At 36.6% G+C, this 27,986-nt stretch overlaps 1 protein-coding gene across 3 annotated transcripts in view; it reads left to right on the top strand.

Moving 5' to 3' along the window:
* The window catches only part of PTBP3 (polypyrimidine tract binding protein 3), a 73,639-nt gene that overhangs the window by 23,935 nt on the left and 21,718 nt on the right, over window positions 1–27,986 (top strand). For all 3 annotated transcript variants that reach the window (XM_008068332.2, XM_021717709.1, XM_008068334.2), the window contains 4 exons: window positions 1,349–1,495; window positions 10,135–10,299; window positions 20,499–20,609; window positions 22,380–22,554. In XM_008068332.2, coding sequence (XP_008066523.1) covers window positions 1,349–1,495; window positions 10,135–10,299; window positions 20,499–20,609; window positions 22,380–22,554 — 598 coding nt within the window. The remainder of the gene's footprint in view (window positions 1–1,348; window positions 1,496–10,134; window positions 10,300–20,498; window positions 20,610–22,379; window positions 22,555–27,986) is intronic.

Raw genomic sequence — 27,986 nt, 5'->3', positions numbered from 1 at the left:
ACTCCAGTCTGGGTGACAGAGTGAGACTCTAACTCAAAAAAAACAAAAAAAAAAAAAACAGTTTCACCTGTTTAATGAAAAAAAATTTGAATGAATAGAATTATTTAAAGTTAAATGTAATGTTCTCCAAATGCCATTCTTTTCTGGTCAAAGTTTAATATGATGCCATACATACAGTGCAAATATATGTGACATACAAATGTAGATATCACATTTACATGTGTGCATATATGTGTGTGTATGTACATAAACATATAGAAAATGAGAAATACCTTTATATACTTACATGTAACTTTTTCTAAAGTGTAACATGGGTATTGATTGGAAGCGTATTTGGGAAGATTAGCACAGTGAAGGATTTGGAACTGGAAAACTGCTACTCAGCTGCTTTTATGTGACTCTTGGCTTTTCCCTTTTATTTCTGTTTCTTGTAAAATCTAGAAATACTTAAACAGGTAAGTCTAAATGTGTACACCATCATTTTTGATGGATGCTTTCAGAGGCTGGGGTTTAATAGGTCTATTCTGAAAAATCCCAGACAGAACACCTAACAGGAACTCTACCTAAAAATCATCTCATGTTAGAGCTACAAGGTTACTTAAAGATCCTGTTAGGCGGCACTTTGTGTTTTAGATGAAGAAACTAAGGCTCAGAGGTGTTAATGACCAAGATGTTATAGCTAGGTATAGGTTTTAATCAGGTTCTCTTTCTAACATAGTATGACAGTTCTCATTTCTTGATAATCAGATATGTTGGTAAAGTATGAAATGATAAAGCTCTACTGAAAAGAATGAATGCTCTGTTTAATTATTCTCTGTTTTACTAAAAGGTAAGAGAGTGCAAATCATTATGCCCTATCCCTGTTTTAGAATCTGGATAGTTACAGCAGTGTTTCTCAACTTTTTTTTCCCTTTTGCTCCCCTAAAGAGACTTTCTGGACTTTGTTTTAACCCCTTAATGGTCACCTTGAAATTTAGTGTCTCTATTTATATATTGTGACCGTTTTAGCATCCATTTACAATGGCAGTGTACACATTTATTTTTGTCTTTTTAATTATTTCTAGATTTTAGAAGAAACAAATAACAGGAAAACTAAATGCCACATAAAATCAAATCATTTAATCAACTGGCAGTTTCTCAATCTCAAATCCTTTATTGAACTCAGCTTTTCAAATATGCTTTTAATTAGCATCCATGATATACTTTGAAGCAAAAGTTTTTAAACCCCTTAGAGGTAATATCATTTCTGTTGAGAATATATGAGTTCAGAGAAAGCTAGAATGACAGTAGTTCTTAACTATCTTTCAGAAAGATGAGCTTTCACTTTACCTACTTATGTTTATTGCAGGCTTTCTTAGAAATGGCTTCTGAGGAAGCTGCTGTTACTATGGTGAATTATTACACTCCTGTTACTGCTCAACTTCGAAGCCAGCCTGTTTATATTCAGTACTCCAATCACAGAGAACTTAAGACTGACAATCTACCTAATCAAGCTGTAAGTATTAAAGGCATTTGTAAAAATAGATGTAAGAACAGATGGTATAATCACTTAAAATTAATTTTCTATACCTCATAGATAAAGAAAAATCATGTGCTTTTCTTCATTTTAGGATACTTTACTAGTCAGGATTATATATGTACATTCTCTCTTGACTTAGGAATAAGAAAGCAGTACCATTTAGAAACATATTGAAGTTAATATTTGGGGGGGACTCTCCCTTGCGCAGGCTGGAGTGCAGTGGCACGCTCATAGCCACCCCAGTGTCGACCTTCTGGGCTCAGGCGACCCTTCTGCCTTAGCCTTCCAAGTAGCTGGAACTACAGGTGCACACTACCACGGCTAGCTAATTTTTTGATTCATTGTAGAGATGCGGCCTTGCCAAGTTGCCCAGGCTGTTCTCGAGCCCATGGACTCAGGCAATCCCCTAACCTTGGCCTCCCAAAGTGCTGGGATTATAGACTTAAGCCATTGTGCCCAGCTGAAGTAAACTTTTTTTTTTAACTTTTCACAATTCCAAATGAGAAAAGAAATGTTTATATTGTTTTATACCTCTTAAAATCTCAGGTCTAAATGGAACTTTTAGGAAATCATTCATTTCTTAACTTTTTTTTTTTTTTTTTTTTGAGTTGGAGTCTCACTCTGTCACCCAGACTGGAGTGAGCCTCCACCTGCTGGGCTCCGGCGATCCTTCCGCCTCAGCCTTCCAAGTAGCCAGAATTACAGGCATGTGCTACCACACCCGACTGATTTTTTAATTTATTGTAGAGATGAGGTCTTGCTGCCCAGGCGGGTCTCGAACCCGCAGGCTCAGGCAATCCACTCACCTCAACCTCCCAAAGGTGGGGGGGGGATTACAGGCTGAGCCACCGAGCCGGCTGAAATCATTCATTTCAAACCCTCCTTTTTATAGAATATATAACAAAGGCATTGAGAGACTGAATGATGCTTATATTGTGCTGTTAAATAACCAAACTTAAGATGTTAACAAGAATTTGTTTAGAATTGTTTATTGAGTGATTTTTGACTCCTGAAGATGAATGTGAAATATAGGGTATCAACACCTTTGAATTGGAGTCTCGTTCTGTCGCCCAGGCTGGAGTGCAGTGGCATGCTCACGGCCACCGCAGCCTCGATCTGCTGGGCTCAGGCGATCCTTCTGCCTCAGCCTTCCAAGTAGCTGGAACTACAGGCATACACCACCACACCCAGCTAACTTTTTGATTTATTATAGAGATGAGGTCTCACCAAGTTGCCCAGGCTGGTCTCAAACCCATGGGCTCAGACAATCCTCTCACCTCAGCCTCCCAAAGTGCTGGGATTAGAGGCATGAGCCACTGCACCCAGCAGACAAAAATTTTTAAATAAAAACTTAATTCACAATGCAAGTACGTTTTAAGAAAGTGGGTTTTTGTTAAGTTAAAGGCACATTTGGCCTCTGGTTATTCTTGCTCTAGGCAAAGAACCTCTCTAGTTCTCTGATTTTGTTTAGAAAAATGTTACAATGCAAGCTACTGAGATTAAATTATAGTTTTCTAAAATAACATTATTTTTTGCACATAATCCTACACTTGTTTTAAGAGATATTAATAGCATATAATAAACTACATAAACCTTGAATAAATGTAATATTGCATGATTTTTAAATAGACTAGACTTTTTCTCATGAAAAATTGCCTTATAAATTATAAATAGGACACATGCTTATTGTAAACCAAACAATCCAGAAAAATAAAGAACAAAACAAACAAAAAAACCCCATAAGGCCGGGCGTGGTAGCTCATGCTTATAATCCCAGCACTTTGGGAGGCTGGGGTGAGAGGATTGCCTGAGCCCATGGGTTCAGCCTGAGCAACTTGACAAGATTTCATCTCTACAATTAAAAAAAAAAAATTAGCCAAGTGTTAGTGTGTGCCTGTAATTCCAGCTACTTGGAAGGCTGAGGTGGAAGGATCACCTGAGCCCAGTAGGTTGATGCTGTGGTAGCTGTGAGTGTGCCACTGCACTCCAGCCTGGGCGACAGAGTGAGACTTCAACTCAAAACAAAAAAAACAAAAAAACCCATAAAACAATTCAGTTATCCTGAGATAACTAATAACTAGTGCTAACATTTTGGTGTATGCACCTTCTCTGTTAAGGTGTTTGTGTATCTAATTTTACACAAGATGTTTTGAAATCTTTTTTATCTACAATATGTATATGATTTCATGACAACAAATATAGTTATGTCATAATTTTTTAATACCTATATAATATCCCCTTGTATATATATTAAAATTATATCCAGTTTTTAAATTGCATTGAGGTTGTTTCTAGTTTTGTCCTTTTTTTTTTTTTTGAGTTGACTTTTCACTCCATTGCCCAGGCCCCGGAGTGCAGTGGCATGCTCACGGCCACCCCAGCGTTGACCTGCTGGGCTCAAGTGATCCTTCCACCTCAGCCTTCCAAGTAGCTGGAACTACAAGCACACACTAACACTTGGCTAATTTTTTTTTTAATTGTAGAGATGAAATCTTGCCAAGTTGCCCAGGCTGGTCTTGAACCCATGGGCTCAGGCAATCCTCTCACCCCAGCCTCCCAAAGTGCTGGGATTATAAGCGTGAGCCACCACGCCTGGGCTTATGGGATTTTTTGGTTTGTTTTGTTTTTTATTTTTCTGGATTGTTTGGTTTACAATAAGCATGTATCCTTCCAAGTAGCCAGAACTACAGGCATGCATTACCACGCCTGGCTAATTTTTTTTTTTTTTACTGATAGCACAGCAACAACATATTTTAGCACACTTGCAGCATTATCTTATTAGGTTACATTTTTGGCAGTTAAATTGCTGAAAAAAGTATATACATTTTTAATCGTTTCATATATGTTGCTTTCTATAAAGATTATATGCTGAGTTAGTGTGCCACTGATAAGATATGAGCAAGCGGTTTTACAGTCTTTGTTAATATGACAGATGAGAAATTGCATCTTACTGTTTACTTTTATTCGATAATTTGTATGATACATTGATTTCTGTTAATGACATTTTCCCCATTTTTTTCTTTTTTAAAAAATGTATAACATTTATTTAGGCAAAAACGTTTCCAAAATAAAATCTGTGTATACAACATTAATACTTAAGTGATTTTCTTGTTTAAAATATAACATGATCCATGTACAAAATACTCCCATTCCCATTCATCTGGCCATAGTGAGAACAGTGCCTTTATATGAGAGTCTTTGAAATGTGCATACATTATACTTTCACAGGAATTGTTCATATCCTTTGAAAGGAACTAAACTCTTCTATCAGAATTCAAGCAAAAAACTTTCCTCATACAAGTCAGTGAAAATTTGACAGTGGGAGTTCTACAAAAGTCAGGGATGTAAAATTTTTTTATTCTTTAGATTATATGACAGTATAAATCTTGCCATAACAATCGCCCTTTTCCCCCCCATTTTTTTCATTGTGGGAAAATATACATAACATAAAACTTACCATTTCAACCATTTTTAAGTGCACAGTTCAGTGGCACTAAGTACATTCACATTGTTGTATAATCACTACCACCATCTATTTCTAGAACTTTTTCATCATCCCAAACTGAAACTCCCTACCCATTGTACAGTAACTCCACATCTTCTCCTCCCTCCTGCCTCTGGCAAGTACCATTCTACTTTTAGTCTCTATGAATTTTTCTGCTAATGCAGTTTTTACTATTTTATACATGTAGACAAATTTCTTAAGATTGCCATAATATACTTTTTTCTGACTTGGGTACCGTGCTCAGAAAGACTGGACACACCAAGATTAAAAAGAGAAACTACTTAGTTATTTTTATAGTTTGGTTGTTTATACTTATTTTTTAATTTTATATATATATATATATATATGTATATATATATATATTTTTTTTTTAAGTTGAGGTCTCACTCTTTCATCAAGTCTAGAGTATGGTGGCATGATCATAGCTTACCACAGCCTCAAACTCCTGAGCTCAGCTAGTCCTTCCACCTCAGCCTCCTGAGTAGCTGAGAATACAGACATACATCACCACACCTGGCTTATATATATTTTTTTCTTTTTTTTTTTTTTTTCTGTAGAAACGAGGTCTTGTTCTGTTGCCTAGACTAGTCTCGAACTCCTGGGCTCAGGCAATCCTCTTACCTTGGCCTCCTGAAGTGCTGGGATTACATGTGTGAGCCACCACGCCTGGTGGTTGTTCTTATTTTGATGTTTAAATCCTTATTCTATTAAGAATGTTTTAGATGTGCAGAGTGAGCGTAGGGGCTTCACTGTTCTTTATTCCAAGAGACCAATTTCTTCTGCATTATTTTTTAATAACCCCTTTATTATCCACTGTTTTGAAGTTTGTCCTTCACATATGTTAGTTTTCCATACACATTATGCCTGCTTATAACATGCATATACATACATATACATACCTTTATCTATACACATACATATGCAGACTTAGGTATGCCTGTACCTTTTGCTTACATGGCTTGACCTTCCTTCATGTGTGTGCCGACCACATGGTATGTACTCCATGTGTAACATGGACTAGCTTTTGCATTCTAAAAGCTTTTGGATTCTATTTCTGCTGCTGTGTGCCCTATAGCTTAATATACTATAGGGCAACGCCCTATCTCTTACTCTCTTTTCAGAAATTAACTGATTAATGTTTTTTGTTTCATCAGATGTATTTTATAATTATTTTGATAACTCTTGACCCCAAGAAATATAATTGAAATTGAATAGATTTTATAGCTTAATTTGGGGGTAATTAGCATATGTATATTGCTTTCTAATCCTTTTGAGGAGGAAGTTGTATTTTGTTTTATAACTTTCAGTAGAGTTTTAAATTTTCTTTCATATATAAGTCCTACAGTTTTCTCATTGTGATTCCTAAGTATGTTAGTATAAATCTTGAAGGAGAAAAACAATTTAATAATTCTTAAAGATTGGATTATTTCAAAGTGAAATAGTGAGAAATCCCAGTTGCTTGGCAACCAAAGCCAGCCTAAATGACCTAGTTTATTCTTAGATAGCCTTCATTTCTTCCTAGTAATCTTTCTATTTTGTTACTTTTGTGCAATTTTTATGCACAAAAAAATTTGATGTTTGATAAAATATAATAATTTTTCTTTTATTCAAAGTCATACACCAAACCTGATGTCAAAATTGAAGTTAACTGTTTGCATGTTTTAAAAGTACCATATGTCTTTTTATTCTGACAAACCCAGGCAGCTGATAAAGTGTTTTGTTCTCTTTTGTTCACTGAATAACATGCTATCCCAAAACATACACATTATTTTTTCAGTGTATGGACATACTTGCCAGAAGGTCAGATGAATATCAAGTGTTTTTCTTGAGTTGAGCTAAAATTATAACCACAAAGTTGAAATCATATTCTGAGGTATAACATTTGAGAATGGTTTTGTTAATGGCAGTTACTATTAAATTCAGTTTTTCTTGACCTTGTGAGTAGAAGTTTATAAATCTACAAAGAAATGACCATGGAAGATTTTTCTCTTAAAAAGTTTCCTAAACATTTATCTAACTGAACACTTAAGATCTGGGCATCTGGCTGGGCACATTGGCTCAAGCCTGTAATCCCAGCACTTTGGGACGCCAAGGCAAGAGGATTGCCTGAGCTCAGGGATTTGAGACCAGCCTGGGCAACTTGGTGAGATCTCATCTCTACAATAAATAATTAGCCAGGCATGGTAGCCTGCGCCTGTAGTTCCAACTTCTTGGAATGCTGAGGCGGAAGGATCGCCTTGAGCCCAGCAGATTGAGGCTGCAGTGGCCATGACTGTGCCACTGCCCCCTAGCCTGGGAGACAGAGTGAGACTCCAACTCAAAAAACAAAAACAAAACAAAGATCTGTGCATCTATTGTATGTTAATTCCCATCTTCTTAATTTGAAAAATGTCTACTTCATATTATCCTGACAGACTTAAATTTTACATGAAGCATGTAAAATTATCTTCTTACCTCACATTAATAGAACCTTTGTTTATTGACCATACTACTGCAGTTATTTCCTTTATTAATAGTTAATGTAGCCATTCCAGAGAATTTTTTACCCAAACATTTAAAAATTATTTCCCATAATAGGAATTCTTGAGGGCAGGTGCAGTGGCTCACGCCTATAATCCTAGCACTTTGGGAGGCCAAGGTGAGAGGATAGCCTGAGTGCACGGGTTCGAGACCAGCCTGGGCAACTTGGTGAGACCTCATCTCTACAGTCAATCAAAAAATTTTCCGGGCTTGGTGGCGTGTGCCTGTAGTTCCAGCTACTTGGAAGGCTCAGGCAGAAGAATCACCTGAGCCCAGCAGGTCAAGGCTGTGGTAGGCTCGCCAGCCTGGGCAGCAGAGTGAGACTCCAACTCAAAAAACAAAAAAAATAGGAATTCTGCTGCTTCCGAATTTTTAGCATCAGGCACACTTTCATGTTAAGATACTTTTTTGTTTTCTGCCTAAATGTTTTTGTCTAATTAAAAATTCAAACCATAGTTACTTAAATAAGGTTTTTTTTCAAGCATTACTGTCTCAGATTTTTATTGTCAGAAGCATTTTTTGCATGCCTGCTACTTAGAGGGTTTAGTACTTAGTGCTCTGTGAAGTACCAGTGCAAAGTATATTGAAAACTTTAGATTGATTAGGACAGTAAATGCCTCAGCTTTTTAGATTTTTCCACTATAATGTCTCTTATACCAAAGCAGCAGGGGTGAAAGAAGAGGAACAATAATAACAGCAGCAATGGTGTTAGTAACAGCAAACACTTTCATAGAATTATTTAATAAAAACATTGATGGAATGATTAATGGCATAATGAAGAGGTCAGTGGGGATAAATTTGTTGTTGATTGTACTTAGTTTTGATATGATTTAATCATTTTAATATAAGAGAAATAGAAACTGTTTTTACAATTCATACTTTACCATGACGATGTCTTTTCCCAGATACTCTGGAGCTGTTCCATTATGGTAACCACTAGCTAAATATGGCTAAATTTAAATTAATTAAAACATAAAATTTTTAAATTCAGCTTCTCAGTTTTACTAGTCACATTTCAAGTGCTCACTAGCTACATGTGGCTTGTGGCTATCATATTAAACAGTGTAGATGTCAAACATTTTTTGTTTTTTTGAGACAGAATGAAACCCTATCTCAAAAATAATTAAATATCTTTTAAAAAATTAAATGGTAAACTTTTATTAAAAATTACAATCATGAAGCAGAACACAAGAAATGTTAATAATTCAAAGTAGCACACAAAATACTGTGATCTCTAAAATTGCGACTGAATACCATATCTAAAAATGAAAGTAGTTATGTTAAAGTGGTAGGATTTTTCATTTTGTTGTACCAACGTTTTACTAATTATCAGCATTCTTTTCTTTTCTTTTTTTTTTTTTTTGAGTGGGAGTCTCACTCAGTCACACAGGCTGGAGGGCAGTGGCATGCTCCCTGCCACGGCAGCTTTGACCTGCTGGGCTCAGGTGATCCCTTCCACCTCAGCCCTCCAAGTAACTGGAACTATAGGCATGCACCACCATGCCCAGCTAATTTTTTGATTTATTGTAGAAATGAGGTCTCTCCAAGTTGCCCAGGCTAGTCTCGAACCTGGGGGCTCAGGCTATCCTCTCACCTCGACCTCCCAAAGTGCTGGGAATATAGGCGTGAGCCACCGCACCTGGCCCGTCCTCATCATTCTTAAGAAATTATAAGGTACAGAACAAAAGATTGATAAAAAAGATGCATTTAATTTCAGTAATCATTAACCAAGCTCTTTTCAGTTTTTTCTTCTACTATTTTTTTTTTTTTTTGACTCAGGGTCTCACTCTGTTTGCCAGACTGGAGTGCAGTGGCATGATCACAGCTCACCACAGCCTCGACCTACTGGGCTTAGGCAATCCTTCCTCAGCCTCTTGAGTAGCTGAGACTACAGATGCATGCCACCCTGCTCACCTGAATTTTAAAAAAAATTTTTTAGAGACAAGATCTCGCTACGTTGCCCAGGCTGATCTCGAACTTCTAGGCTCAAATAATCCTCCTGCCTTGGCCTCCCTAAAAAAAACTCACAAAATGTCACATGCAGGTTTTGGCTTACCCCTGTAATCCCAACACTTTGAGAGGCCCAGACAATAGACTTGCTTGAGGCCAGGAGTTAAATACCAGTCTGGGCAGCATAGTGAGACCTATCAAATATGTTTTATGCTCATGTTGTGCTTTCTCTGCCCCTGTTTTGCAACAAGCCATTCTTCTAGAGTACCCTGGTTCCTTTACTTGGAGAATATTTAGAAGATTATCTGCCTACCCTTGGCTTGGGCTATCATATTCCATGTCATGGTCTTTAATGTTTTCATAGTGTCTTTTTCTACCTGATTGTCTTAAAAATTATATCCAAATTTTCTCTTTTTTTCATTTTTTTCTTCATGTAAATTTAAGCATCTTTTTAAAATAGTGTCATTGTAATAAGAAGGCAAGTCTTTGACTCTTGACTGATTGCAAATTTAGAATATAAAATAGATATGTATTTTTTTATTTGTCTATATTACTTCATATTATTTTACATTGACTTACTTTTAGAATTCATGTAATGCTTCTATATAATCAAAAGTTCTCATTTTGGATTATTCTGTAGAGAACCCAAGCTGCACTGCAGGCTGTCAGTGCTGTCCAGTCAGGAAGCCTGGCCCTTTCTGGAGCTCCTTCCAATGAAGGCACAGTCTTACCTGGGCAGAGCCCTGTACTCCGAATAATTATTGAAAACCTCTTTTACCCTGTTACTCTGGAAGTTCTTCATCAGGTAAGGATGAATACTCTTAAGAAAGCCGTGTCAAATATGACTTCTGTAACTTTTGATATTTTAGTCTAAGTTTTTTAGCTTGTTGCTTTTGGTTTATATATTTCTTTAAACAATGAAAAAAATTTTCACCATTCTGTTTAATACAAAGAAATAAATACGTTTTTGACAGCCTCCTTTTTTCTAATTTAAATACTTTTAAAAGGATGTAAAAGGTTTGATTTTTTTTAATAGCTAAACATTATAATAACACATAGATTACTATGAAAAGGGCAATAGTAGTTGTTTCTTAGAAAGTAACATCACTACAGGGTACAGCTTATTTATTTCTTTTGGCCTCTTACATTTGAGCATTTTAATTTTTAATTCTGAAGGGAGTCCAGGTGCAGTGGCTCATGCCTCTGATCCCAGCACTCTAGAAGGCCAAGATGGGAGGATCGCTTGGGTCCAGGAGTCTGAGACCAGCCTGGGCAGGATAGTGAAACTCCATCTCTACAAAAATATTTAAATATTAGCTGGGCATGGTAGTAACATGCCTGTGGTCTTGGCTGTTTGGAGACTAAGCTGGGAGGATCGCTTGAGCTTAGGAGTTTGAGGTTGCAGTGAACTATGATCACACCATTACACTTAAGCTTGGGGAACAAAGCAAGACACCACCTCTTAAAAAAATTTTTTTTTCCTTTGGGAGGCTGAGGTGAGTGGATTGCCTGAGCCCGCGGGTTCGAGACCCGCCTGGGCAACTTGGCGAGACCTCATCCCTACAATAAATCAAAAATTAGCCGGTTGTGGTAGTGAGCGCCTATAGTTCCAGCTACTTGGAAGGCTGAGGCGAAAGGATTGCCGGAGCCCAGCAGGTCGAGGCTGCGGTGGCCAGGAGTGGCCGCTGCACTCCAGTCCAGGCGACAGAGTGAGACTCCAACTCAAAAAAAAAAAAATTTTTTTTTTTAAGGAAAAGTATGTAATAAATCTTTATATGTAACATGGATATATAATGTTGGCTAAGTTGATGCTCAACTTAGCCTTCATATACTACCCATTAATATGACTAAACTGTTTTTATGTTTTGTTTTGTTTTGTTTTGTTTTTTGAGTCACAGTCTCACTTTGTTGCCCAGACTGGAGTGGAGTGGCACGCTCATGGCTACCACAGCCTCGACCTGCTGGGCTCAGGAAATCCTTCTGCTTCAGACTTCCAAGTAGCTGGAACCACCAGCATGTGCCACCACTCCTGGCTAATTTTTTTTTTTTTTTAATTGTAGAGATGAAGTCTCACCATGTTGCCCAGGCTGGTCTCGAACCCTTAGACTCAGGCAGTTCTCTCGCCTCTGCGTCCCAAAGTGCTGGAATTAAAGGCATGAGCCACTGTGCCTGGTGTTAAACTGTTTTGATAAAAGGCATTCTACCAAATAGTGTTAAGTAATATGTAGAATTTAAGAACTGGACGATAACCTAATTTCATAATTTTGTAGTGAATGAAACTGTAACCCAGATAGTTAATGAGAATTGAACATTGTAGAGAGTAATTGAAGAGTCACAGTTGGAACTTAAGATTCCTGATATAATGTCCAGTGTATTGTTTTTGAATGCTTGGTACACTTTTAACACCTACTTCATATATACATATCCTCAAAAGGTAATATACAGTTATTTGGCAATCTGAGTGCATTAATATTTTACATCTAACCCAAAACTTTAGTCAGCGTTTGTCCCCTTTAGCTATATATTGATTTTATTTCATTACACTTACCAACACATATATTAAAATATTAAAACACATCATATGCTTATTTTAATTTAACAGAATCATACTTTGGATTCATACTACTCAGTAAAGAGTCATGGGGGAGGTATTCATGTTTGTTTAAGAATTGAGATGCATTGACTGGAAGCTGTGGCTCAATTCTGTAATCCCAGCACTTTGGGAAGCCGAGGCGAGAGGATTACCTGAGCCCAGGGGTTCGAGACCAGCCTGGGCAACTTGGCAAGACCTTGTCTCTACAACAAATCAAAAAATTAGCTGGGCATGTGCCTGTAGTTCCAGCTGCTTGGAAAGCTGAAGCAGAAGGATCACTTGAACCTAGCAGGTCAACACTGGGGTAGCTGTGAGTATGCCACTGCACTCTAGCCTGGGCGATAGAGTGAGACTTCGACTTAAAAAAAAAAAAAAAAAAAAGAAGAACTGAAACGCATCTTATCCTGTTCTCACATTTTACAATAAGGATTGGGGCTCTTAGATGTTTATTTACTATCCTATAGACAATGTACTAATTGATAATAGAGCTCAAACACATTTTCCAATAAGGGTTCTATTCCATACATGTAAATATTAAAATATGCCAATTGGTGGGCTTGCTGGATTCCCCTTTGATTGTCTTCTGAGTACCATTTTCAAAATATATGCATTTGTGAAGCATGTGCTAGGAAGGATTTTTAACGTAGACACCATTGCTCCCTAAAAGGGTTTAGCAGTTGCTGAAGTGATTGGTTTCATTGTTCTATCAGATTTTCTTCTTTTCTATGTATCTGACAAAGTGACATTGAAACTAAAGTGATCTATCAGCAGTGTTTGTTTGCTGCTGTAATACTGTGGCTACTGTTAACTTATACTATTATAAAAGATGTTCTTGTGTCTGGCCCAAAAGTGCCATCAGCCAGTAGTTAGCTTAGCCAGGATCATGTGGTCCCGTCCTGTCATTCCATTTATCATTTCCCTGAGTCCAGTAACCTTGTTTTTCCCCCAAAAAAATCAAGTGAAGAGGACTAATTCTGAGAGTCCTCAACAGCAACTGTTGGGGTAGGATTCTCAAGTATTTGAGTCATAGGACTCCCTTGTTTAACCCTCTTTCCCAGTGCTGTTGCAATAAAACCAGCTACTTACCAAGGTCCCCATATGCAGACTTCTCCCTCATCTCTTTATCCTTATTTCCTAACACTCTTCTGCTTATTTCACACCTGTCCTTCAGGTACTCTCTGTCCCTCCCTTTCCTATTCTCCAGCTTAGTCCTGTTCTTAGTCTCTTTCTATCCTGTATTTCTTAGGCCTGGAACACTCTTTATCCAGGTCGTCACTTGGCTGGATCATTCAGTTCTCATCTCAAATGTTGCCTTCTCAGGGAGTCTTAATGTAATTACATTAGCCAGGCCTCTCCCCTTCACTCTGTCCTATTAGCATAATGGTTAAGGATACAAGATCTGGAGCTGGTTTGAATCCTGGCTCTACTACTTAACTACCTCCATAACCTTGGGCAAGCAAGTCATCCCTTCTATGTCTGTTTTCTTATTTTTATAATGAAGATGATATCTATCTTATCCTTTCATTGTGAGGATTACACTAATTAATGTTTTTAAAGTACTTAGAACATTGCCTGGTACATATTAAGTACTTAGGAAAAGTTTAGTTCTAATGATCAGATTCTAGTAAATTACAATGTAAGAAACTAGTTTTTGTTCTTGTAGTTTTGAGTGTAAGAGAGTAATTTCATAAGTAATAGCATAGAATGTAATAGGGAATATACAAAAGTATGGAATTTGTTATACCTGTTGTAATTAATTAGATGATTATTTTTTGCTGGAAAGTTGGCACTAGCTCAACTGCTGTCTAACATCTATAGAAGCCAGTGTTCTTCCTTTAGTTCATGGTGAGAGAATTGATAGTGACTGAGGTGGAACGGGTGCTATTTTACTTGTAGTAAATTAGGGAAAGTCTTTCCAATATAACATTTGAGCAGAGGCTTGAAGGATGGTGAGACTATAGGTTATGTGTATGTGTGGAGGAATAATGATCTGGCCAGAAAGAAGAGCAAGTGCAAAGTCTCTAAGATGGAAGTATACTTAATGTGTCCAAGTATCAGAAAGAAGACTGGTATTACTGGAATTTAGAGAGTAGGAAAGCCATAGCTGAGCGAGTGTCAGAGCAGGGTTAGGAGTCAGATGATGCAAAGCTTTTATAATCTACACTGGGTAAGATGGGAAACCACTGGAAGATTTTGAGTAGAGCAGTGAGATTATATCATTTGTTTTAACAGAATCACTCTTGTTGCTGTGTTAAAGATAAACTGTGTAGGGACAAGTAGAGGCTCTTATAGTTCAAATGAGAGATGGTGGTGGCCTGGTTGAGGGCATGGGCATTGGAAGTGGTGATTATGGCCTTTATTTTTTTTTTTTTTTTTGGAGTTGGGGTCTCACTCTGTCGCCCAGACTGCAGTGCAGTGGCTGCTCCCGGCCACCGCAGACTCGACCTGCTGGGCTCCGGTGATCCTTCTGCCTCAGCCTTCCGAGTAGCCGGAATTAGAAGCACACACTATCACGCCTGGCTGATTTTTTATTTATTGTAGAGATGAGGTCTCGCCAAGTTGCCCAGGCGGGTCTCGAACCCGCGGGCTCAGGCAATCCACTCACCTCAGCCTCCTAAAGTGCAGGATTACAGGCTGAGCCACCCAGCCCGGCTGGCTTTTTTTGTTTTTTTTTTTTAGAGGTGGGATCTCACTATGTTGCCCAGGCTGACCTCAAACTCCTGAGCTCAAGCAATCTTCGTCCCTCAACCTCCCTACAAGCTGGGATTACAGGTGTGTATCACCACACTGGGCTTCCATTGATATATTTTGAAGGATTTGCTGATGGACTGATTGTGGGCTATGAAGAGAAAGTAAAGACTAGGGTAAATAAATAATAGTAAGATAAAAATAATAAAGAGGAAGAAAAGGATTTGGGGCAGAGGTTAGATGTAGGGCAGAAATCAAGAGTTGGTTTTGAAAGTTTGAGATACCTATTAGACATCCAAGTGAGAGATGTTGGATAGGCAACTGGGAATTAAGTCTGAATTTCGAAAAAGAATTCTAGACTGGAGATTTGGTAACCATCAGCATAGGTCTGGTAATTAAAGCCATTGGATTATATGAATGACGTCACCTGAGAATATTAGTAGATAGGGAATTAATCGACTGATTCATTATGTAAATGCTCAACCCTACATAATAGAAACTTCTTTGTTTATGAAAGAAGTAGCTCATAACAGTATTCTCATGTAATCTATCACTTCCAGGTACTGTAATACATGGGGTATTTTTTGAACGTCCAATATAGACAAAATCTCTTCAGAACAGGGGACCAATCTTTTTGAATCATCATAAAGATAGCTTACCAAAACCAGTCATGGTACTAAATGAAAGACTCAGTACTAGTAATATGAAATTCTAGTTCTTAAGTCTTACTATTTTGTTGGCTATAAAAACTTTTATTAACAAGTTGTGACCAATGTGCTTGTTGTTAAAATAAGTGATTCTAATATGAATATACTTTTTGCAAGTGAATATTAGGAAACATTTTTATTTTCTGGCAAATTCTGCCTTTTTAAAAATCACCCTGAGCCGGGCACAGTGGCTCACATCTATAATCACAGCACTTCGGGAGGTAGAGGCCAAGAGGATTGCCTGAGCTCAGGAGTTCGGAGACCAGCCTGAGCAACTTAGCGAGACCTTGTCTCTACAATAAATCAAAAAATTAGCTGGGCGTGGTGGCATGTGGCTGTAGTTCAGCTACTTGAAAGGCTGAGGTGGAAGGATTGCCTGAGCCCAGCAGGTCTGTGCTGCGGTGGCCCCGAGCGTGCCACTGCACTCCAGCCTGGGTGACAGAGTGAGACTGTGCGTAAAAAAAAAAAAATCACCCTGAACGTTAATTTTACCAGAATTTGATCTTTATTCTCTTTCTATTTCTATTTTACAGTATGAAAAGATTAAAATGCATGGGAGACATCTAGGGTTGAGTCTATGTATTTTTCTGTATTTGTGACAGCAAAATATATTTGGGAAATAGAGTCAAAGACCTTATATAATTAATACAAATAAATTCATGTATTAAACTTCTGAATTTTAATTTTTTTGAGACCACATCTGTTTAAAATTTACTATCTTGATCATTATGAAAAGATGTTAAAAATCACACTTAAGGCATTCCTGTATTCCCTGATCTTGGTGCTCACTTACTTTATTCAGAAGTAGCAGATTTTTCTTTGTAGCTCCCTCTCAGTTGAATATAATCCAGGAGACTCTATAGAGCTATCCATAGTTAGCCAGTTCAGTCAGTTTCTATTTTCTTAGCACACTTAGATAAAAATTACACGGGCTTGGTGGCTCAGCCTGTAGTCCCACGCCTTTGGGAGGCTGAGGTGAGTGGATTGCCTGAGCCCGCGGGTTCGAGACCCGCCTGGGCAGCGAGACCTCATCTCTACAATAAAAATTAAAAAATCAGCCCGGGCGTGGTAGCACATGCCTGTAATTCCGGCTACTTGGAAGGCTGAGGTGGAAGGATCACCGGAGCCCAGCAGGTCGAGGCTGCGGTGGCCGGGAGCGGCCACTGCACTCCAGTCTGGGTGACAGAGTGAGACTCCAACTCAAAAAAAAAAAATTTTACATAGCCAAAAATCACTCTTTCAGTGAGGATGTGCTTCAGGGCATTGTAGAAGTTAAATGAGAGAAAGAATCTAAACATTAGCAAAATCTAAGGCCAGGATGGGTACTCATGCCTATAATCCTAGCACCTTGGGAGGCCAAGGCGAGAGAATTGCCTGAGCCCAGGAGTTCGAGACCAGCCTGGGCAACATGGCGAGACCTCATCTCTACAATAAAATTATTAAAAATTAGCTGGACCTGACGACGTGTGCCTGTAGTCCCAGCTACTTGGAAGGCTGAGGCAGAAGCATCACTTGAGCCCAGCAGGTTGAGGCTGCAGTAGCTGTGAGCATGCCACTGCACTCCAGCCTGGACAACAGAGGGGAGTCTGGAAAAAAAAAAAAAAAAGCTGGGCTCAGTGGCTCAGCCTGTAATCTCGCGCTTTTGGGAGGCTGAGGTGAGTGGATTGCCTGTGCCCGTGCGTTCAAGACCCGCCTGGGCAGTGAGACCTCATCTCTACAATAAATCAAAAAATCAGCCGGGCGTGGTAGCGCATGCCTATAATTCTGGCTACTTGGAAGGCTGAGGCGGAAGGATCGCCAGAGCCCAGCAGGTTGAGGCTGCGGTGGCCAGGAGCGGCCACTGCACTCCAGTCTGGGTGACAGAGTGAGACTCCAACTCAAAAAAAAAACAAAACACCCAGGATCTGAAAGTTAAGTGGAAGATATTAACTAGGTTTTATAGCATAATTTCATATAAAATTATTTTAAATTTTAGATCAAATTATATGTTCCTGTTTCTTCACTAATGAGATATTTTACATCAAGAATGTTTGTTGTTATTATTAAAAAATGAACATTGCCATAATTCTCCAACCAGGTTTCAGGGTTTAATTCTTTATCATTTAATCATAAGCATTTTACTCTTTATCTCTTACATGCCAGGAATTGTACTTAATGATACAAAAATGATTATCTAAAAATGACATCCAAGGTATATTTCTTCAAGGAGCCTTTAGTCTAATTAAGAGAGACAGGTAGATAAATTAATAAATAGAGAGTAGAAGTACCACAGCAAAATAAATATTTACATGTGGCCAAGAAGGGATAATACTTGGGAAGAAGAATTAACTCTGTTGGGATTTGAGCGAGGCTAATAATTTTATGGTAGCTTTGCTCTCTGAACTGAGTTTTCGAAATAGTTAATGAAAATTTACTGCATGAAACATAGAGTTCAAGGAAAAGGAAAAGTCCCCATATATGGGCATAGAGGTCTGAAATCACTTGATATATTGGAGAACTGTAGACAACTACATATTGTTTATGTAAATATAGTAGTGTGATAAAAAGAAGTGTCAGGAGATGAGGTTGCAGAGGTAAACTAGGGTGAGATTGTATATGTTACATGAAGGAGCTTGGATTTCACCCTTGGATACTAGGAAGGTAATAAAGAATATTAACTGGTCTACTTTCTTTCTCTATGAATTTGACTGTTCTAGGTTCCTCAGGTAAGTGGAATCATGCAATATTAGTTCTTTTGTGACTGGCTTATTTTATTTGGAAAGATGTCCTGAAGATTCATTCATGTTCAGAATTTCCTTTCCTTTGGGGACTGAATAATATTCAGTTGTTTGTATATACCAAATTTATCCATTCATTCATTGATGAACACTTGAATTGCTTCCTTTTTTTGGCTGTTGTGAATAATACTGCTATGAACATGGGTATACAAATACATCTTTGAGTCTCTGCTTTCAATTCTTTGGGTATATACCCAGAAGTGGAACTGCTGGATCATATGGTAGTTCTGTTGTTAGTTTTTTAAGGAAAGATCATATTGTTTTGCATAGTGGCTGCAACACTTTATATTCCCACTAGCAGTACACAAAGGTTCCATTTTCTCCATATCTTCTCCAACACTTGTAATTTTATGGGTTTTTAAAAAATAATAGCTATGCTAGGCGGTGTGCAGTGATAATGTAGTTTTGTTTTGCATTTCCCTAATGATTAGTGATGTTGAACATCTTTTTGTATGCTTATTGGCCATTTTATTATCTTTGGAGAAATTCTTTTCAAGTTCTTTGCCTGTTTTTAAGTTGCATTGTTTTTGTTGTTGAGTTGTCAAAGTTCTTTATATATTCTGAATATTAACCTCTTATCAGATACATGATTTACAAATATTATGTCCCTTTCTGTGGGTAGCCTTTTCACTCTGCTGAAAATGTCCTTTGACGCACAAAAGTTTGAAGTAGTCCAGTTTATCTGTTTTTTTTTTCTTTTGTTGCTTGTGCTTTAGGATCGTTATTCTTGAGCATTCTTTTTCATAATTAAAAACAGAACCAATTGCCTATTAAGGACAAATTACCACTACTTAGTTTTTGATTTTCCGATGCAGGAATAAATTTCTGGTTCATTAAGTTCCAAATTTAGCCGGGCTCAGTGGCTCAGCCTGTAATCCCAGTGCTTTGGGAGGCGAACGTGAGTGGATTGCCTGAGACCGTGGGTTCGAGACCCTCCCGGGCAACTTGGCAAGACCTTATCTCTACAATAAATCAAAAATTAGCCGGGCATGGTAGCATGTGCCTGTAGTTCCAGCTACTTGGAAGGCTGAGGCAGAAGGATCACCGGAGCCCAGCAGGTCGAGGCTGTGGTGGCCAGGAGCGTGCCACTGAACTCCATCCAGTCTGGGCGACAGAGTGAGACTCCAACTCAAAAAAAAAAAAACAAATCCAAATTTAAAATGAAGTGACAGAGAAAAACAAAATGTATTATTGTTTTATCCTCCCTGGTTAGTCTTTCAGAAATGAGTTACTAGCAACTGTGGCCATGAACCTTTGTGGTCCTGAGGTGGAACAAGTACTATGAGAGCATCGGTGACAGCATTTCTGACTACATCTGTCAAAAAACCTTCCCCTCACTGTGTTCCTCTTCTCAAAAGACACTTTAGAGAGGCCTTCCTTGACCACCTGTGTGCTATGCCAACTTGGACATTTGTTTACTTACTGGTTTATTGTCTGTCTTCATAAAGGCCTAGACCTTTATTCTTTTTTGTCCACTGCTGACTTGCTGTGCTTAGAACAGTGTTCTGTGAATATTTGATTAAAAGAGTAGCCTCGCTGGGCGGGGTAGCTCACTCCTATAATCCCAGCACTTTGGGAGGCCAAGGTGAGAGGATTGCCTGAGCCCATGGGTTCAAGACCAGCCCGGGCAACTTGGTCAGATGTCATCTCTACACTAAATCAAAAAATTAACTGGGTGAGGTGGTGTGTACTTGTAGTTTCAGCTATGTGGAAGGCTGAGGTAGAAGGATCATCTGAGCCCAGCAGGTTGAAGCTGCTGTGACCATGAGCATGCCACTGCACTCCAGCCTGGGCAACAGAGTGAGACTCAAAAGAAAAAGAAAGAAAAAAAAACAGCCTCTAGTTGATCATCTAGTTTCTCTATATACACAAATCTCAGGAAGTAGATGCTTAATCACAGGGTAAAGTAATTTGTCCATATGACTCTCCCACTTTTATTTATATGCTTTGTAACACCATTATTTCATACCATCAATTAATTTCTGTTGTAGCCTTCTGTTTTAGTATTGTGCCGTTTATACATGCTATAAAATAGGCTAAATATTTGAGTGCCAGGCATTGTTCTAAGATATGTATGAATATTGAAGCATTAACATTTTAGGCTTAATTGAAGTACCAACAGTTTTATAGGGAAAATTATTTTCATTTAAAAATAAGATTTGTGGACCAAGTTGTATTTATAAAGATACATTAGTTGAATATTTTTCTTAGACTTAACCTAATGTGAACTGTTTTCCAGATATTTTCTAAATTTGGCACGGTCTTGAAGATTATCACCTTTACAAAGAATAATCAGTTTCAAGCCTTGCTTCAGTATGCTGACCCAGTAAATGCACATTATGCCAAAATGGTAACTATGATCTTTTTTAAATTTTTCAATTGTTATTTACTTCAGTAATGCCTGAAGGAAACCATCATATTTTCTCTCTTGCTTCAATTTACCATGTGCTTTTTAAAATTGTGGTAAAATACATATAACATAATATTTACCATCTTAATCCTTTTTCAGTTTAGTATAATTTCTTGTGTTCTTTTTCTTAAGCTAAAAAATTGTTCTTTCTTCATGAGAAATAGTTTCAAATTTTTTATCACCTCTCAGATCTCTGAAACTCATTCCTGTTTGTCATATTAGGTCTAAAGTTGAACATAGTACTCCTGATGTAATTTGACTAATAAAATAGAAGAATCTTTATTCTTGTGTCTTCATTTGCTATTGTTAAGTCATCCAAAAATTGAGTTCACTATTTTTGCAAATATATTGTTGTTCATTCCTGTTGAGCTCTAAATTGGTGAAGACATTAAATCTTCAGAAATATGCTGCTGTGGATTCAAGTCATCTTTTTTAAAGTATAGGAATACTTCACTTTTTGACAAGATACAAAAAACTTCATTCAGTTTGGTTATATTAGACACAGCTCCTATTGACATCTATCTTAAACCCTAATGTAGTCTTGTAGCAGTATCTGTATGATTTCTAACTTCTGCTCAAAGTTAGAGACTAAGATTTGTAGTACTTTTGTGTACCACACAGTATCTTGCACTTGATTGGGAATGTAGCCTTTACTATACCCTCTATCTGCATATATTATTTTGTACCTGTATGATGGCATACTTGTCAGTGACCGATATTATGAATCAGTAGAGTTTTTTGTTTATATTTGTTTTATTTTTATGTGCTTTGGTTTCTGGCTTATATTTTTATGAATTCAAACCTTTTTGAAAGTCATAAGTGACCACAAATATCCTTTGGTAAATTTTTATTCTTTCCAAGGAAGGAGTTGCTGATCTTTGGTCACAACTGACTCAAAATTTCCCTCAGCTTGTTATTCAAGGTACTACAATTACATTTACCGGAGGAAAAAATAAATCGTAGATAATATTTTATATATTGTGACTCTGACAAGTGCCATTTAGAAAGGCTTTGTTGCATCCTATGTAAATTATACTACATGAATTAAAATGAAATGTAAAATAGCCAGGCACAGTGGCTCACACCTGTCATCCCAGCACTTTGGAAGGTAGAGGCGAGAGGATTGCCTGAGTTCAGGGGCTCGAGACCAGTCTGGGCAACTTGGCAAGACCTTGTCTCTACAGTAAATCAAAAAAATTAGCCAGGCTTGGTGGCATGTGCCTGTGTTTCCAAATACTTGGAAGACTGAGGTGGAAGGATCACGTGAGCCCAGCAGGTTGAGGCTGCAATCACCACAAGTGTGCCACTGCACTCCAGCCTGGGCGACAGAGTGAGACTCTTACTCAAAAGAAATGTAAAATGAAAGTATCTTTAAACATTTGCTATAGGCAAAATAATCATAATAAAGAGCTAGTACTTCTATAATTATATAATCGCTTTCCAGGGTTTTATATTTCTTCTCTCTGATCTTATCACAGATGAGATGGATATTATTAGTTTTATTTTATGGATAAAAACTAAGACTTGAGGTCTTTTTTACTCTCTTAGGCTCACAGTTAGTGACAGAGGTAAAAGTAAACCCAAGACCTTGGCTTTTAGTCCAGTACTCTCTGCTTTATACCTGATTGCCACTCTGTGTCAAAGTAGAGGCATCTTGATTTATCAGTGTTGTTGTCTTGCCAAAAACAGTCCCTTTCTTACATGCTTTAGGCTCTGGATGGCCAGAATATCTATAATGCATGCTGCACTCTACGTATTGACTTCTCCAAGCTCACCAGCCTTAATGTGAAATATAATAATGACAAAAGCAGAGACTTCACTCGCTTAGACCTTCCTACTGGTGATGGCCAGCCATCCCTTGAACCCCCTATGGCTGCTGCTTTTGGTGAGTAGTTCCATTTTGGGTCACAGAGCAAGTTTTCTGGAGTTACAAGTTTCATTTATTAATCCATGTATGTCAATTAGCCTTTTTCTTCTTGGATTCTCTCAGTTTTTCTACAGCAAAGCAGGAGTCATGGAACAAAGTGTTCTATTAAATCTTAGTATAAGGAGGTTCTATTAGTTGGCAAAGCTACCAGGTCTCTGACATGGAGTTACAGATTTATTTTCTAATATTAATATCACTTATTCTTTACAGTCCAATAACCATTTACTTCAAATTAATAGTCTTATGTATTAACATTGTTTTAAATATGCTAGCTTATAGCCAACAGATTGTTGACATATATGCTCTTGAGAAAACTACTTATCCCTTTTTAAGTAATGATGTTTTAAATCAGAAACCTAAATTAATGGTGTATTCTTCCTTTAGTCAAAGAAGAGGGTTTATTTTGTGTCTTAAACATTAGAACTTCTAACTATATAAGTTTGTATGAAGTTGTATTTTGCATTAATAAAAATGTAGCCTTCTAAATTATCTTTGCAAATGTAGCTTTGAAGAGCTTTCCTCATCTTTTATTTAAAGTAAACCTTTACATAAAGGAAAAAGGAATAGGTGGTTCAATTTGAATACATTATTAGATTAATATATGCTACTTTTTGGTTTTACAGTTTGCAGAGATATGATTTATTATTTAGATAAAGTGTTACATTTTATTACCCTTTGTGATTGATTTTCCTTTCACAAATATCACCATAAAATGTTGTTAATTGGGACTTTAAATAGTATTTAATCCATCTTTTTTAAAGGTGAGAAAATTAAATAATTAAGACAGCCAAATGATTGTCAAAAATTTTCTAGAAAATCGTTTTTAACTCTGAAGCAAAAGCTTTTTATTATTTATAATGTAAAACTTCAATTGAATGATTCAGTTCATGTTCCTAATATTGTTAAATTTTTTATTTTGGTCTTTTTGACCACATTTTTGTGTTTTATATTTGTTACTAGCCCCTAACTTATACATCTTATTTGGCAAAGCCAAAGACCTTTGTCATTACCACTTCAATAACAAATGATAGATATATTGAGGCAAATTCAAGTTTGCCAAAACTTAGCTATCAAATGTCAGACTGCACTTATTCCAATAATTGAATATATACTCTTGACGAAATTAATGTTCTTTGTGGGAGGAGGACATTAAAAAATATAATTAAGAATTTTGGTTTCTGAATATAAAATAGAATGTTCATATTCTTTGTGTTACTCTTTCACTGTGTTATTAATAAATCCCTAGTCATTGCAAAATAATGTCTAAACCCTAAGATAAGTGATTCATAAAGAAGAACAATATGCTTTATGTGTTGTGTGAAAGTTTCTCTACTTTGCCTCTCACTAATATTTGATACAGTTCACTGTTCCCTTCTTTTTTTCTCTTGGCTTCAGAAACACCACATTCTTCTTATTTTCATCCTACCTCATTGGCTGTTCTTTCTCTTTAAAGCTGCCCTTTATAGTTTCTAGAGCTGAGTCATAAGCACTGTGTGCCTGTTTTTAGTTATACTTATTGTACATATAGAGAGGTTTATAACACGTAAATATATTTTTAGATGCCCATGTAATTGCCACCCAGGTTAAGAAATAAAATATTTATGCATAGTAAAGTAGCACCCTCTGTTACCCCTATTTTTTTTTCCTCTTTATTTTATTTTTAAAATATGAGGTACAAGCCAGGATTAGGCACATAAATGGTCATGAAGATTTTTCCCTATGTTTTTGTCTAAGAGTTTTATGGTTTAGCTCTTCTATTTAGTCTGCTGATTAATTTTGAATTAATTATTGTATCAAGTGAGATAAAGGTCCATTACAGTTTTTTGGCAAATGGTTATCTGATTGTTCTAGCACCATTTGTTGAAGATCTTATTCTTTCCCCACTGGATAATCAAGATCATTTTGACTACTCTTATCAAAAATCAAATGACCATAAATGTTGGTTCCATGGTCCCATATGTCTATCCTTATGCTAGTACCACACTGTATTAATTACTGTAGCTTGTAATATGTTTTGAAATTGAGGAGTGTAAGTATGTAACTTTGTTTTTCTTTTTCAATAGTGTTGTAATTCTACTTTTATAATTGGCTTTTCCATTTTAGCAAAAAAGGCTATTAAAATTTTGGTAGAGATTTCATTAAACTTGCAGATCTCTTTGGGGACTATTACCATTTAACAACATAGGTTTTCCAGTTCACGAACACGGGATTTCTTTCCATTTAACTAGGCCTTCTTTAATTTATTTTAGGAATTTTTTTTTGTGTGTGGAGATTTTGGTGTACATCTCTTTTACCTCTTTGGTTAAATTTAGTCCTAGGTATTTTATTCTTTTGGATGCTATTATAAATGATTATTTTCTTATTTTCCTTTTTGGATTATTATTTGTTGATGTCTCAAAACCACTGATCTTGTGTCCTACAATTTGTTTAATTCATTCATTTACTAGTGTTTTATGTCAATTTTAAAAAATTTTCTTTATACACAGTCATGAATCTGAAAATAAAAATAATTTTACTCCTTTCTTTATAATTGCATTCCTTTTATTGCATTTTCTTACCTATTTGCTCTGTCGAGGGATTCCAGTACAATGTTGGAAGTGGTGAACATCCTTATCTTGTTCCTGATGTGGGGAGAAATTTCCAGGTTTTTGCCACTCTGTATAATGATAGCTTTGAGGTTTTGGTAAATGCCCTTTATGATAGTAAAGAATTTGTCTTCTAATCCTAGTTCGCTGAATTTTAAAAATCATCAAAGCATTTTAAATTTTGTCAAATGGTTTTTCTCTACTGAAATAGTCATGTGGTTTCCCTCTTCATTCTATTAATAAGCTGTATTACATTGATTACTTTCTTATATTGAACCACTCCTGAATTTCTAGGATGAATCCTGTGTGGTAATGTGGTATAATCCTTTTACTGTAGTGTTGGATTTGATTTGCTAGAATTGTTTTGGGTTGTTTTGTCTTTTTCCATAAGGGATATTAGTCTTTACTTTTTCTTTCTCTTGGTCTCTTTGATATCTAGATAATGCTGGTATGATAGAATGTGTTAAAAAGTATTTACTTCTCTTCAATATTTTTTGGAAGAATTTGGGCAGTGTTGGTGTTAATTTGTCTTTAAATGTTTGTGAGAATTTAACCAATGAAAGCACCTGGTCCTAGAATTTTTGTTGTAGAGAGGTTTTTAATTACTGATTCAATCTCTTTACTTGGTATAGATCCTGTCAAATTTTATATTTCTTCTTGGATTAATTTTTGTAGTTTCTTTGTTTTTCTAGGAATTTGTTAATTTTCTTCTAGATTAATTTGTTGATGTGCACACATTGATAGTATTCTTTTTTAATACTTTTAATTTCTCTAAGGTTGGTAGTAATATCTCCACTTTCTTTTTTTTTTGAGTTGGAGTCTCACTCAGTCGCCCAGACTGGAGTGCAGTGGCCACTCCCGGCCACTGCAGCCTCGACCTGGGCTCTGGAGATCCTTCCACCTCAGCCTTCCAAGTAACTGGAACTACAGGCGCTCGCTACCACGCCCGGCTATGTTACCCCTCTTAATCAATTATTTTCTCATTCTCCTTGTCCCAAGGTAACAACATCCCCAAATTTGATTATTATCTTTTGCTTTTCTGTAGTTTTTTTAACCACTCATTATATAGCCCTAAATGCAACTTAACCTTTTTTTTCACCTGTATGTAGAACTTTGCACAAGTGGAATCATGCTATTTTTCTTTTTTGACTTTATTTTTTTCACTCTGTGATTTCTCTGTATTCACACATGTGACTATCTCTCATTCATTCTCAATAAGGCCAGAAGTCTGTAGTATGGATGGGTTTACTATAGTTTATTTGTTTTACTGTTGGTTGACATTTGGGTTGCTTTTAGTTTGAGGCTACTATGACCATTCTTGTGTGTGTCTTCTGGACAAGAGTTTTTTTTGGAAAGCTTACATAGGAGGAGAATTGTTGGATCATAGAGCGTGTATTTCTTCAGTTTCATTATACAATACCATTTTGTTATAAAGGTGATTTGCCAATTTTTAAATGTATTGTGGGATGTCTTACATCTTCCTATTCTGGTATATATATATGGTATTTTAACATTGTAATTTTCATTTGCATTTTCCTGATTACTAATGAAGTTGAACATATTTGTTTATTTGCCATCCTCTCATAAATTTTCTAAAGAATTTTCAATTCTTTTGTCTATTTCTGATTTTAATTTCTCATCTTTCTTACTTATTTTTAGGAACTCTTTTTATATTCCAGATACTAGTCCATTGTTATATGTGTTCCAAATAGTTTCTTTCAGTTTGGGTTTGTTTATTATTCTCTTCAGGATATTTCTATTTAGTCAAATTTACTTATTTCCTTTATATTTGTGTTTTTTTGTGTCTTAAGAAATCGTTTGTTATCTATAAAGTTTACAGTGTTTTAGTAACTTTGTTCTGAAATAATTTAAGTTACAAGAATAGTTCAAGAACTCCCTTAAAGTCATCATTCAGATTCCCCAGTTGACATTATGCCACATTTATTATATCATCTCTTAGATTATGTGTGTGTGTATAATATATACACATACCTATATTTGTGTATATTTATTTCTCCCTGCCCCCAAACCATTTTAGAATAAGTCACAGATATGATACCCTTTTAATTCTAAATAATAATTGTGCTTTTACTAATAAGGACATTCTTAGTAAATACATTTTAATTATAAAATCAGGAAGTTCACATTGATAAAATATTATTTAATCCATAGGCTTTTAAACGTCTTTGCCAGTTGTGAAAATAAGGCTTTTTAAAACCATTTTTTTCTGGTGAAGATCCAAACTAACATCAGGCTAATTGATTTGTTATGTTTCTCCAGGCTCCTTTAATTTGGAACATTTTTTTTATGTTTTGTCATTCATGACTACTTCATTTTTGAAGAGTGTAGGGAGAATATTTTGTAGAGAATGTCCCTCAATATAGGTGTCTGATCTTCCCTCATCAGTGTAAGCATTTTTAGGGCAGAAATACCATAGAAATAGTGTTGTATCTTTCAAGCTCATTACATAAGGAGACTCATGATGTCAGTTAATCCTGTTTCTAGTGGTGTTCATTTGGATCATTGTTAAGGTAGCTCCTGCAAGTTTCTTTCCTATAAAATTACTGTTGTTCCCTTTGTAATGAATTTACTGGTTGAGACTATGTAAGTATCCTGGTCCTTATCACTTTTCTACTTTTACTTTTTTTTTTTTGAGTTGGAGTCTCACTCTGTCACCCAGACTGGAGTGCAGTGGCTGCTCCCAGCCACGGCAGCCTCGACCTGCTGGGTTCCAGCAATCCTTCCGTCTCAGCCTTCCAAGTAGCTGGAACTACAGGCGCGTGCTACCACGCCTGGCTAATTTTT

This window comes from Carlito syrichta, unplaced genomic scaffold, assembly GCF_000164805.1.
Source record: "Carlito syrichta isolate Samal-C Ts95f unplaced genomic scaffold, Tarsius_syrichta-2.0.1 Scaffold310362, whole genome shotgun sequence".
Taxonomy (NCBI): domain Eukaryota; kingdom Metazoa; phylum Chordata; class Mammalia; order Primates; family Tarsiidae; genus Carlito; species Carlito syrichta.
This window is presented reverse-complemented; position numbering and strand designations above follow the sequence as displayed.